This window comes from Colias croceus, chromosome 12, assembly GCF_905220415.1.
Source record: "Colias croceus chromosome 12, ilColCroc2.1".
Classification (NCBI taxonomy): Eukaryota; Metazoa; Arthropoda; class Insecta; order Lepidoptera; family Pieridae; genus Colias; species Colias croceus.
This window is the reverse complement of record NC_059548.1, coordinates 2,856,375-2,869,754: the sequence shown is the minus strand read 5'-3', so window position 1 is coordinate 2,869,754 and position 13,380 is coordinate 2,856,375. Positions and strand designations below refer to the sequence as shown.

Sequence of the window (13,380 nt, the reverse complement as noted above, 5' to 3'; positions counted from 1 at the left end):
GATTACAGTGCTTGACATGTAGGTACAGAGCGCAAATATCCTCTCGGTCAAAATGACGAAATATTGTGTTGTTATTTTTAAATGTTGTATAATTAAAACTAGGTAACGCTATTGGTAACATTCTGGGTTAAAATGTAAAAACTTTGAATATGTGCCAAGGTATGTCTGGAACTCACATTATCACGATTCTACGAGTTCAATAATTAAAAATGGAAAATTCTATATTCTTCATAATTGGAATAGATTAGTAACATCATTTTTAACTTCAAGCTTACCTACTTCAGAAATACTCTACTTAATTTGCCCATTTGCCATTGTAGGCAGCAGACACGTTAGAAAGATGCGTACCAGTGCAATCAGCTTTTCATTTCCGGAACGATGTTCCGTTCGATGAATGACATTCCATCAGGCCATCTACGGTAACCGAGTAATGTAATTGAAGACTAAATCGGCGATGATATATAATTTCTTCGAAAGATGAAGGCTTAAATAAGGGACAATATTTAATACCTACTTAAATAGGTATTATCTTGTGGTATAAAACGTTGTTTCAAAAGGTCGCTTGTTGCCACAAATGTTGGGAAAATTAAGAAGATATTAAAATGAAAATTAAAGAAAGATAACTACCTAGTTTTGCAACCAAACCGATCACAATTCACCTTAATTTATGAATATAGAAGTAACTGCCAATAGACTGAACCTAAATAAAGATAAAATGTGTCTTTTCTTTAGAGAGAAAAGATTGTTGAAATACCTTAAATAGGGCACGGGTACATTAAGAAATACAGTGAACACAACAGTGAAGATGACATCGGCCACTAAAAGGTAAAGGGCGATTGCGAGTGCCTCTATTGTTTAATCATTCAGTATTAATTAGAGTATTGTAAGTACACTTGCCCTGATATATAGTCAATACATGAGTTGCTCGACTTTATTTCGAACGCTGGCTTTTAATATTAGACGCCGAAATATCAAGTCGTCTGCGACAATGTGCGATACATCTATTCAGATCGTTTACTAATATTTATCGCGATAGCCGTCAGAAAAACATGAGATTACGAGTGATAAAGTATAATGATGATACTCTGAAAGATATTATATTATTCAACAAACTTTAGCATCATAATCATATAAATAATGTCTTACACATTAGGCGTACCAAACTGGAGACGCATCACATAGTTTATTTTTAAATAGTTGCCCATGTTTTCATTTTTATAGCTTTCGCTACAAACTGCTTCCGACGATGGATGTTAAAATATTTTATTACGTTTTCCGTGCACTTTGACAAACGCTTCTTTATCTAACGCTTTGGTTTAAAATCTGAAGGACCTTTTAACGTTTTAGCGGCTTATCAATAAGCAAACTGGGGCGCCGATATATAAAAAATTCACATCGGCACATAATTCTCAACTGTTATGGTAAAATATCGCTAAAATTCTAACCACTGCAGAATATTTTTTTCATATTTTTACAGGAATGATGATGAAAACATGTTCTCTTTAAACTTGAGTAAAATAAGATTTTTTTTCTTATAATATTAAAAAAAAATGTAATATTACAGGCAAACCACGTGATAAGATGTAAATGAGACCTGATACCAACACACAAGTATCTAATTACCGGTTACTTAAGGATACCGCTTCACAATACAAGTGGTTAGTATGTACTTATTTCATAAATACCTGGTATCGAAAGGTATCTATAACATGCTTACATACGTTTATATGTAATTATGGTTAAGTAAATACAAAACTGCAACGACAAGCTAGTTATTTTATCAACAATACCGAGGCCAAGAAAATATGATCATTATTTTGAATTAAAAGGAAACAAAACAAAGCAGCTAGCTAAAGAACACATTACACAACACACTACTGTTCAAACAGTTAACTAGGTAATGGGAAATAAAAATGCTAGAAAACTCTGAGAAAAGCAAATGTGACCTCAAAATGTTAAAAAATCCAGCTTTGTACGACACTAAATTCACACTTTCACTAAGAAAACTACCATAAACTAACCATACGAATAACCGAGCACACGGAGGCACAACTATCAAACGAAAATTTTATAACCACTCAAATTAAAACACGTTTTTAACGTGTGTTCAGAAGCTAGAGTTTGCTGTACCAATATGTTAAGAGTTCTTTTCATTTGTGTATTTCATAAACATTAACGGTTTCAATACCTAGTAAAGTAATATTGATGATAAAGTCACGCTTCAGTTCAATAAAATATAAACATTGGTAGGTACTATATTCTGTGTTAATTCCACAGCAACATTTTGTTGTAAACAATGGTTTATCCAAGTCCCTACCACATTTTTGATATCAGGTAGATACCGACCTGGCAGTAAACTTGTGGTAAAACATTGCAACACCTTGCAGGTTTTATCTTTCAGTGACACACCGCGGTCAATTACTTAATCTAGTACAATATAAGATAATCTTGTAGGGATCAAGTATTTTGTAACATTTAACGTGTTTATCGTACATATTTATGTTAAGAATTACGAGCATAATAAATATTGATATCGGTTATAACGAGTGCATGTTGAGTAAACAAGAAAAATAACAGATGACACAATTTTTAAATGCATTTTTATAATTACTTGTAATAATACTTTACGTTCTTTGTGTTCAAGGTAAATCCTTATATAATTTCAGTCATTTATAAGTTCAAATACATGATTTAATTTTCACTTTAAAATACTAATTCCTAATATGCCCAATTAACATACCGGTGTTTAATTGCGAACATTTTGATGGGCCTAATTGCCTCCAAGTGCGTGCCTGGATAACCGATGGGTCTGTTTTAAGGCAATGTAGTGCATCGTCTATATAAAGGGCTGCTACAGCAAAATTATAACGATTTTTATAATCAATATCTTCGTAGGTACCTACATAATTTATACTTCTCAACTTAATAATATGAAGCTTATACTTTATATTGTTTGTACGCGCTAAAATCAGGAACTATTGAACCGATTTCGGATTTCTGTTACCGTGCGTGATCCCTGAGTGATATATACACAGATATATATATAATATAGACTCTAGCCTATAATATATACATCGGGCTAAGCCGCTGCAGACCACTAGTATCGTATAATATATAATTGAGCCGCAATAATACTTAATGTAACCATGATGTTAAATGAGCTGAAACGTGACAAGACTTCACGTTACTAATAAAGATCTAGTTTCTATTCAGAAGCAATTGCATCTAAATAAACTTGTACGATAGTTTTTCGGTCGTTTACCACATGTTCCTTCAGCCTTAACTTTAATATCCATTTACATATTTTAATTTTCATTTCTCCTGAAACACAGCGAAAGCTTTATTGGGAGTCTGGGGTCTTTATTCTGATGTAAGGAAGCTTGTTCAATAAATGATTTTTATTTTATTATTTTTTTTTTTATTTCTCCGTCCGGGTGGGATAATCTCTAATGCAAGAGTGACCCTATTCCTGCTGAATCATGCGCACATTTGTTATGAATTACTGCTTTTTATTTAATTTCAAATAACACATTTTCTATATTGTTATTTGTTACGAATACCTACGAACTTAAAAGAGGTCGAAGATAATTTGAAGTTATTTTTTTAGTTTTCCAACATCTGCCAACCCTAATAGTGGATGAAGTGACTCTACCATGCAGCTGCAACGCATTACCTTCTCAATTGACGAGCCCAATATTATTTGCGTTTTCAATTTAAACTTGAGATGCTGAGCCTGTAGGTAATTTATTCTTGATTGAATTATTTCTGCTGACTGATATTTCATAAGACTCATCAAGGAGATAGAAGCAACTGAAGCTGACATTATTTCTAATATAATCATTATGACTATTGGTTTTAATAAATTTCATATATTTTTCTGATAAAGATAAAAATTGAGAAAGTATACAATAAAAATTAATTGGACATGTTTGCTTCTATTTTTCTTTTATAGAATAATGATTTCTAAACACGAATACAACAAAATGTTTGGTTACGTACCTATATCATAACAAACACACTGAAAAAAGAAAATTATGTACTTTACGATAACACTATCATGCAATATTATTAACGCTTGAGCAATAATACACAATTACAAATCGCGTCCTTCATTGAAATGCTTCAAACTTTCTCGATATATTTTAAATACCAAGTGACCTCGGCAAATAATCGTTATGAACTAGCAGATTAGTCCAAATTAAGTATAAGAAATCGCTTTTCTATCTTATTTTTTTAAGAAATGGCAACCTTATAAGTTCCGATATAATTCCATGGCAAACAATGGTGACGCTCACCTACATGGTAGCCGGTAGGCCACAGCGGATATATTATATCTCACACAGGATGTGGTATTTTGGTGGGATTACAGAACAGGAAGAGAAAAGGTTACGGATATGGGTCTAAAGTCTAAACTCTAAAGGTTATCTGGGGGTTGAAACCATTCCGACTATCACGTTCATAAGTAAGATATTATAGTAATATTACAGTAACTGATAGTTAGTTGTAATAAGAAATGCCCACGAAAGCTAATGACCGAACTAATTACTAGAGCGCATAATTATTAAAAAAAAACATCGTTCGATACCACTCACAACCTACATCGTGTTTCTCATGAAATTTCATACGTGTACGAGCGGGTAGCGCAAGAAAGTTATGTAAATGCATCACGTTAATATGTATGCTATTGTTCTTTTATGCAATATTTATGACTAAACATATAACTTTTAATTCACTATCTTGGAAAAAGGGAATAATGATTAGCATTGCGTGCTTGAATTGTTGAGATTCTTCGTAATCATGCTTGAGAATCATATATTACATCTGTAACACATTATCTCTTAGATAACTGAAATACATTATTATGAAATCTTTACAGTTTTGTACAATTATTTCATAGGAAAAAAACTCAAGGAAGTTAAAATATTGGTATTGATAAGATAAGATTAGGTACAAACAATTATAACATCATGAATCACGATGATATTATACAACGTGAAATCTCTAACTCTTTAATTAACAATTATGAACGCGATGGTTATTCAACTATCGCTAATGCTCATTGAATATCAATGATAAGGTAACACTCAAGTGTCCTGGGAACTCGTTGAGAAATGAGGACGAACATAAAACAAAGTGGTATCGCACTTTGATAGAATAATGTTCAATTTATAGTTGATACCGCTATAAAACTGTAGGTATGGATATAAAATCGTTCTGATGAATGATATGATTATATCATAGACTCTGCTTCAGCCCTGTGACATAAAACATCGTCAAATAACTTCAAATCCTTACAAGCATATTATATTTCAATAAATCTATATTTATTTACAATATTTATCTCTTCCCAATTTACGATCCATCAATGCACACAGGCGTATATTATAACTTTAATCTTTAAAATGGTAAATCAAAGAATCAAAACATTTCCATTGTAAGTTGTAACAAGGTCTGTCAGACATCGAGCCATAAAAATAATATACAAAAATTCAAGTTCATCCGAAGCTTACATCACTCGAACTCACGATCCTTTATCTAAATTATTCATCTCTAAACTCAATGTTATGCAAGTTTTATTACAAATAAATGTGTAAAAGGTTGTTTTATTGTTGTATTTAGGTATGTCTTGACAAGTACATTTTATGGGACACGCATTATATTATAGATATACAGAATGAGCCCACAAGCTTTGATCGTTATTTTTTTCTCGCCCTATTTCGTGTCATCCGCACTTGACTCGACTTCGAGATAAGTTGCAATAAAAACTTTACACTTTACGATTTCTACGAGTAAAAGGGACCGATATTTTAAGTTACGGCTTCACCTCAATAGGTTTTACGATTTCAGTTAAACGGCTATTAGTTTGAAGTGGTATTCAATTTTAAACGTTTGCGAGGAATTCTAATATAATTGCACACATTGTCTCGGTTTTCTCTCTTTCAGGTTCTTTTACAATTTATATTCAACAGTTAATGCAATATTCAACGAAATTATCGTTCTTGAATTTGTACTGCTGATTACCTAGGTATATACCTACATTTTATCTGAATTGTGGGATTATAGTTACCAATATAACAATTACGTGAGAAAACAAACCATAAATTCTACGTCAATAGCAGGCGGAAATAATGGAAAAAAATTACATGTAAGTAGGTACTTAATTGCTTTTACGGCCAGCTATTTTCTACGAAACGTATTAAAGTAACGTCAAGACCAGAAGCACGCGAGTGACCACGGGCTTCCTTTCAAGGAACCCCAATCATATTAATATAAATTCCTATCAAATACCATATTTTAACCCCTCACTGCGTTGTACACGTTTACAGACGTAACCTTTCACATAATTCAAATATTAATAGACGTGTACACACCCGCACCCCAAAAATAATTTAAAGGGGACAGCGGGATCCCTTTTATTACACTTCAAACGCAAACTCACTGCTTTGTATGCTTCTAACAAAACTAATAAAAATGATTGAACCACGTAAAAAAAAGATAGATTTTCTTTTCATTAAATTTTTACGACAGCATTTCGTAATAACTGATGCTGAAATTGAAAACATAAATCATATGAGTGCATTCCGCTTGTATGTAATGTCGGTAAGATATCTCTCAAGTGTACAACTTGGCATGTCGTCGAAAGACAAAATACGTGCAAACACGCACAATGATACAAAAACTTCGCTTTTAACTGATACCTTGTGTCATGTTGCTTTGGTGTAAAAGTGAAAAATGCATGTAGATATAGATACAATTTACGAACATTATTTGAAACACATCCAATTAGTTGCAGCGACAAGAATTGAGTGTATTTTTTCCTATCATTTTATTAATTAGAAAATAAGGAACTTCGTTTAAAATAAAGTAGGTATAAATCGTATTGATTGTATCCTACAAACCTCCCCCGGAATATTACAAACAATATACTGCGGAATATTTTAAAACTAACGTTAGATCAAAATTAGTGATTCCACAATCGTCATCTATATTTTCATCTTGAACTACGTTCACCTCCGACTCAATGATTAGTCCATGAAACTCATCATGACGTCACACGGATGGCGTGATTTAACTCCATTAGTCATAGAACCGAATAGTGTATGAGTATTTAAATGACTTATAAGATATACAGTGCTTAATTTGTAACTACTCTGGAACTATGTAGCGTACTACATAGGTAGTAAGGATTTGAAACTACCTATTCCAGGGATAGTCTGCCTTGTGGAGACAGACGTTATGTGTATAGTATGGACCCTATTGATAGGGTGGAAAATAGGCATCAATATATTAAAATCATAATAGGACGTTGTGACTTACGAGACCAGATTTTGTCTATGGACCAGATTAATTATTATGTCTACTTGCTGTTGTGCGGTCATTAGTTAGGTAGTTTTGAATTATATGAAATATCTGAGAATATTAAGTTACATTTGGTCGCATCTGAAAGTTCTGAGCGAATCGTAAATCACTGTGTTTAATGAATGCCAGATCAGTTGAACAGCGGGATTGAGACTTCTTGTAGAATACTTGACATCTCCCTCCTACTTGATGATCATAAGTATTTACAATATCTTATTAAGAAAATACGCGTAGTTATATCTTAATAATGTCAGTCTAAGAAATGTTGACATTAAAGAAACATAAAGCTTGATTAACTATTTCTGTTAAGCAATGTGGGTAGTGGTAAATAATGATTCAAAGAAAGTTTTCAACAGACAACCACTATCAGTACCACCTTGATATAAAGGAGACTTAAATATTTAAACAAATGTGTTACCGAGTATGAGCAGCAAACAAACGCAATGTATGCGTAGTACATGCCATACGCAATAGATGTTCATCATACAAAAGTAAATAAAAGTATACGATGACGAATGTCCTATCCTATTGTCCCTGACCTACCACAGATATCTCGATAAAACAGATAAGACAATGAACAAATGAACTTGTGCTAGAATGCGTTGTACAATGTATTAGAACTTTTTACCACGTCTCAATAGAAATTAGTCATCAACTAATCAGTGCAAATTGATTGTTCAACTGAAATCGAGACTGACAACATTATCTATCTCGAATACTTAGGCGAACAAAATACAAACGTAGTAACGTGAAAAGAATTTCACTTATCGCACATTACTCAAGGTGAGTATTACTTGCAGTAAGTTAATAATTTGCTACTGTGTCTGTATTCTTAAATTGAGTACCAATTACCTTGATAAGATGCACCTTTCGGTTTTTGCATATGTTTATTATTCAGCCAGGAATCACCCCTATACAGCTGCCCCTATAATTATAGCTTTAGATTTATCATCAGATGGCAGTTATTTGAACAGCAAACACTGACAAAAAACTCATGCACAAGTGCGAAACGGTCCATGGGGAAATCAACCGCCCCCCACGAAATAATGTTTGTTCAAATATCGTAACCGCGCGTTTATCTAGCACTTAAGTGAACCGTTTTAATAAAAGTCCACATTATTCAAGACAGGTTTATATATCGTTCATAATACAATACCGTTTTAGTTATGCATATTTTAAGGATGGTATTGTCTGTCGAATGGAGTAAGCCCACGCGCGTGATTAGACGGGGGAGATTATTTCCCAGGACGTGACGTCGACCCTTCTTGGGTGTTCCACATTCGACATATTTTATAGAACCAAAAAAGAACATCACTCGACAGAATCGGTAGAGAATTAGTAAAAAAGCTTTACCATTAAAGGAATTACCTTAAAAGCTTTATCGATTATAGTCAATGTGGCCTTATTCATTGACGTCGCCTGATCATGCGATAACGGTCGCTCGTTCCATTAGTTCATTAGGCATAATTTCTTTTCGAACAACCTGAGAATGTTTGGATATGAATATTTACGAGATGTGATGAGAGCTGACTGCATACCTACTGTTTAAACAAGTAAACATTTCGGCTCCCAATTGACTTTCAATTCATTAATGACCCTTAGCATACCTACTTGAAAGAATTCTTAGATATTTAATGGAGTTTTTTACGCACTGTTGAGTAACAGAACAAACAGTTTTATTGTAGGATGCACTCCGTCATGCAGAACGGATACGAAATAGGTCATAAAACTTGAATCTAAAAAATAAACACCACTTCAAAGATTTGTTATTCATAGTCGTATTAGTAAGGAGGCAGAATATAATGCATTCATGATGACAAAATAAAATTAAGTATGATATATTCTTAAATGAGGTACTCGACATATATATTATGTAGGGGACTAGAGTCTCAAGTGCGAAGGAAAGTAAAGGGCACTGGCCGGAATATAATATGTACAATTGTACATGTCGTGGTCATATCGTAGATTTGATCATTTCATGATATGAGTGGCCATTTCACGAAATGGTCGCATATCGTGAAATGGCCAACATAGTTTGATCAGATCGTTAAATCGTCAACGTTTCACGATTTGGTCATCCACATTTGGCCAGATCGTATAAAATATAAAGAGTCCATAAAATATTAAAAAAATTCAGAATAACTATATTCTAAAAACTTGTTTAATGTCACTTAAGTTAGTGCCGCGGCAGCGGCCGGCGAATGCCAGAAGCGAATCGTTTTTGCAATAGAAAACAATTAGGTTAGGTTAGGTTACATTTTGATAAACAACGCACGAGCCGAGCGAGCAAAGCGAGCGTGCCGCGGCAGCGGCCGGCGAGTGCCAGAAGCGGATCTCTTTTTAAAAAACAAACAATTATAATAATATAGTAGTAGTTTCTTAAATTATTTTATTAAATTCGCATTTTTTCTTAAATACATATAAGATATCCACATTTTCCATAGTACTCGTACCTCTTCGTCGTAAATTCTTTGCTATGACTTTCTTCATAATATTGTTATTAAACGAATTATGAAGTTTTTAACTGCGAATAATTTAATTTTCGCCAGCGGCCGCCATCTTATCACATAAACACAGAGCTTGCAGCGCCTCTACCAACGATTAATGTAACTATTTTACGATATGATCAAATAATTTTGGTCATTTCATGAAAAAACCGTGCGTTAATTGGCCATATCGTGAAAAGATTTCTTATCATTGATCTGCCCAAACCACATCATGATGTGGCCAAACTAAATTGGCCATTTCACGATATGCGACCATTTCGTGAAATGGCCACTCATATCATGAAATGATCAAATCTACGATATGACCACGACATACATACGTGGAAACCATTGAATCAAGAGTCCGCGTATTTGTTTACGAAAATAGGTAAATCTTCGTAAACAAGATCTATATTCGCGAAACATATTCATTGTGTCTAAAAGTGGGGTATATTTTGTTGTTTGCGATCTAGTGAGACGGAAATCAGTGACGCCATTCAGTAAACACATGTTTTGAAACTATTGTATACGCGTGTCGTCATTTCATGTAGATAAAGAGTTTTTAATCCATTATAATCCCATTAGAATTTGGGGAAGTTCTAAAACTATGACAGTTATGACACGTAATAGAGATTAAAATGAGGATTATCTCGTGATAAAAATGGCGTGATGCAAGAACGTTTATCCGGCCGTTACATGGCTACTAGATATGCATACTGCGGAGATATTTTTCAAGTGGGTTTACCGAAGGAAGACTGTGCCGATTATAAATTACCTTTTTTTGAAGATGCACATTATGGGGAGATTTTATTGTAACATCCCTGAATAGCAAACCACAAGAAAAACTTTATATGACCTTTCAGCTGATCAAGTCTCTAAGTGTAAAATGTTATTTTCAGTGAATTTTACAATAAAGAAATCATATTATGTTTTAAATATTAATCAATTCAACCAACCAGATGAGAAGTTATTTTAATGAACTACATTTAGCTATTTAGCTTATCTGACAGATTTTGTGCGAATCATGAAACATACTCAATCCTTTTCGATCCCAGAACTCCTTCCTACTTAAAAAAGAGATTTATATTCATGGGCTCGTCTCATGAACGTAATTTGCGCTCCTCTAACAATCTTACGCTTTGTATGCCTGCTCACTTCTCCAAATTTTATGATTCATCTTTTACCGTGCAAGCCGTAAGATTGTGGAACTCCCTACCAACCGCAATAAAGCAAGCGCAAACTTTGAATAGTTTTAAAGCTGCAATTAAAAAATATTATTTGTCCTCATAGTCATTCTGTATCTGTTCTGTTTTACCTATTTCTCTACTTGAAATTTTTTATATCCTCTTCTGCATGTTTTCTTTCTTTCTTATGCTATATGTAATTTTATACCTTACTTATATCTATTATATTTATTTGTATTCACTCCTTGTATATGCACTATCTACCTTTTTCAATCTTTTCATTTTCCTATATCCCAAGGTTGCCTGGAAGAAATCGCTTTAAAGCGATAAGGCCGCCAATTTGTACGGTGAAGATTCATTTTGTTTATCGTTGTATTTTTATATCTGTGCATTGTACAATAAAGTGTTTTTTATTTATTTTATTATATTATGAAGTTTGAAAAGCCCTCGCTTTGAAAAAATTGGAGTTAATATTTATGGTTATTAAATATCATTCGTTTTAATGATTGTATAGATGTACTTGTTTTAAATTTATTTATATGTTAAATGTAAACCTCTCCATTTTACCCTTTATCCAATTCAAATGTAATGGAAAAAGAATGGTTTTACCATCTATTGTAGAAAAGTAGTATATTTTACTAAAAGTTCTGGTATTAGTAGGTACCTTTAGTTATTCATAGTAAGAATGTGAGGGTAGTTTGAAATATCATGATTTTTCCTCAGCATGCTATAACCTATTATTTAATTATTTATAATGTATAATGATATGCTATTACTATAACTCAATGGCTATGTTTACTGTTAAAAGCAGCATAACTTTTGTTGCACATATTGGAAAGACTACAATAAATCAATCTAATTTGATATAATGAATAATCTTATCAGAAGAATCTTACCTGCTATAGTAAATCTGTCCATATAGTTGATGAGGTTGACGAAGCACAGGATTCCTACAGTCATGTATTCTATGAAAGTAACATCACTCAAGGTTTCCCTCCTTCTCGTCTGCTTCTCCTGCAGGAGCGCGGTAGCGGAATCATTGTCACCGTTTATCACCAACTGCTGATTTGATGTATTAGGTGTTATACTATTCTGGTCCATGTTCACTACCAATAAAATCTAAAAATTGTATGATATAACACCCTCAGCCACTTGACCGTAACGAATTCAAGAAGACTTTTGAAAGTTCCGATTTCAAAATAACAAAAAAACTATAGAAAACTTTTACAAAAAATATATATCTTCTAAGAAATAAATAAAAGTGGTATAGAATTAATAATAAGATTCGTTGAATTATTTTAACATTTAGTATTTACGCGGCTACATCGACGACACGCGTGATTCGCGGCGTTTCAATTGACAACTAAATGAAAAAGAATGAAAATTTTATAACGTCAGTCGTCAAGTGCTGACGTACAGTTTACACATGAGAATTGTACCATAGACAAAATGATTCCATCTAGGATTCCTTAAAGGCCCTACTCACGGTTCAACACAACCCACAATCTGCTGACACAATTTGTTGAAGTCGCGATTGAGCGTTCTCTACTCACGATTCATCCAACCCTCAATCTGCTGATACAATTTCATTCCGCGATTGCTTGCCACAACGTGTGCACGTCACGTTGATGCCTGGCCTGATGCTAAACCTCAACGTAATAATACGCATTATTAATGGATATACTAATTTATGAAATATAAGATAATTATCTTTGTAAAGCTTGTATTTTTTCCAATTTTATTGATAGATTTCAAGGGCTATAAAGTATAAACGGCTATAAAATATAAACATCTTCCTCAAATATGTAAAAATGTCTTTCCCGCGTTTATCTCAAAACCGCCATTTTGCGATTACTGCGCAGCGCGATTGAGCCGAGATTGGAGCAATCACAATACTCACGTTTCAACACGCACACAATCTGCTGAGACAATTTGTCGGGTTGCTTCCGCGCCGATCCAATACACAACATGTTGGGTTACGCCCCCAACGTGCCCTCAACTATACTATTCACGACACAATCTGTCAGCTCACTGCAGATTGTGTCAGCAGATTGTTACTGAAATTGAATCGTGAGTAGGCTACTTTAGTCATTGTTCCATCACCGCGTTCTTGAATGTATGTGAAATATATTCTGTCATATTTAAAAAGATATTACTTGCTCTGTGTTTAAAAAGTAAATCCACAAGTAAATCACGTAGTGATTGTATTAAATTTTCCTAAAAGGAAACATCATTTTCACGAATTGTAGTAAAAACAAACCTAGTTCATAGAAATTAAAAATAATAATACTAATTTCTAATAGAAAAAAGATAATCACGAATGAAATATAATTTATACTTTGTGTGGTGGT

At 33.3% G+C, this 13,380-nt stretch overlaps 1 protein-coding gene across 3 annotated transcripts in view; it reads right to left on the bottom strand.

Annotated features, from left to right (window-relative positions):
- Nucleotides 1–12,401, bottom strand: part of LOC123696264 (protein spinster) — a 33,469-nt gene extending 21,068 nt beyond the window's left edge. For all 3 annotated transcript variants that reach the window (XM_045642337.1, XM_045642338.1, XM_045642335.1), the window contains exon 1: nt 11,926–12,401. In XM_045642337.1, coding sequence (XP_045498293.1) covers nt 11,926–12,130 — 205 coding nt within the window. In that variant the 5' untranslated portion in view covers nt 12,131–12,401. The remainder of the gene's footprint in view (nt 1–11,925) is intronic.
- Nucleotides 12,402–13,380: the final 979 nt, after the last annotated feature.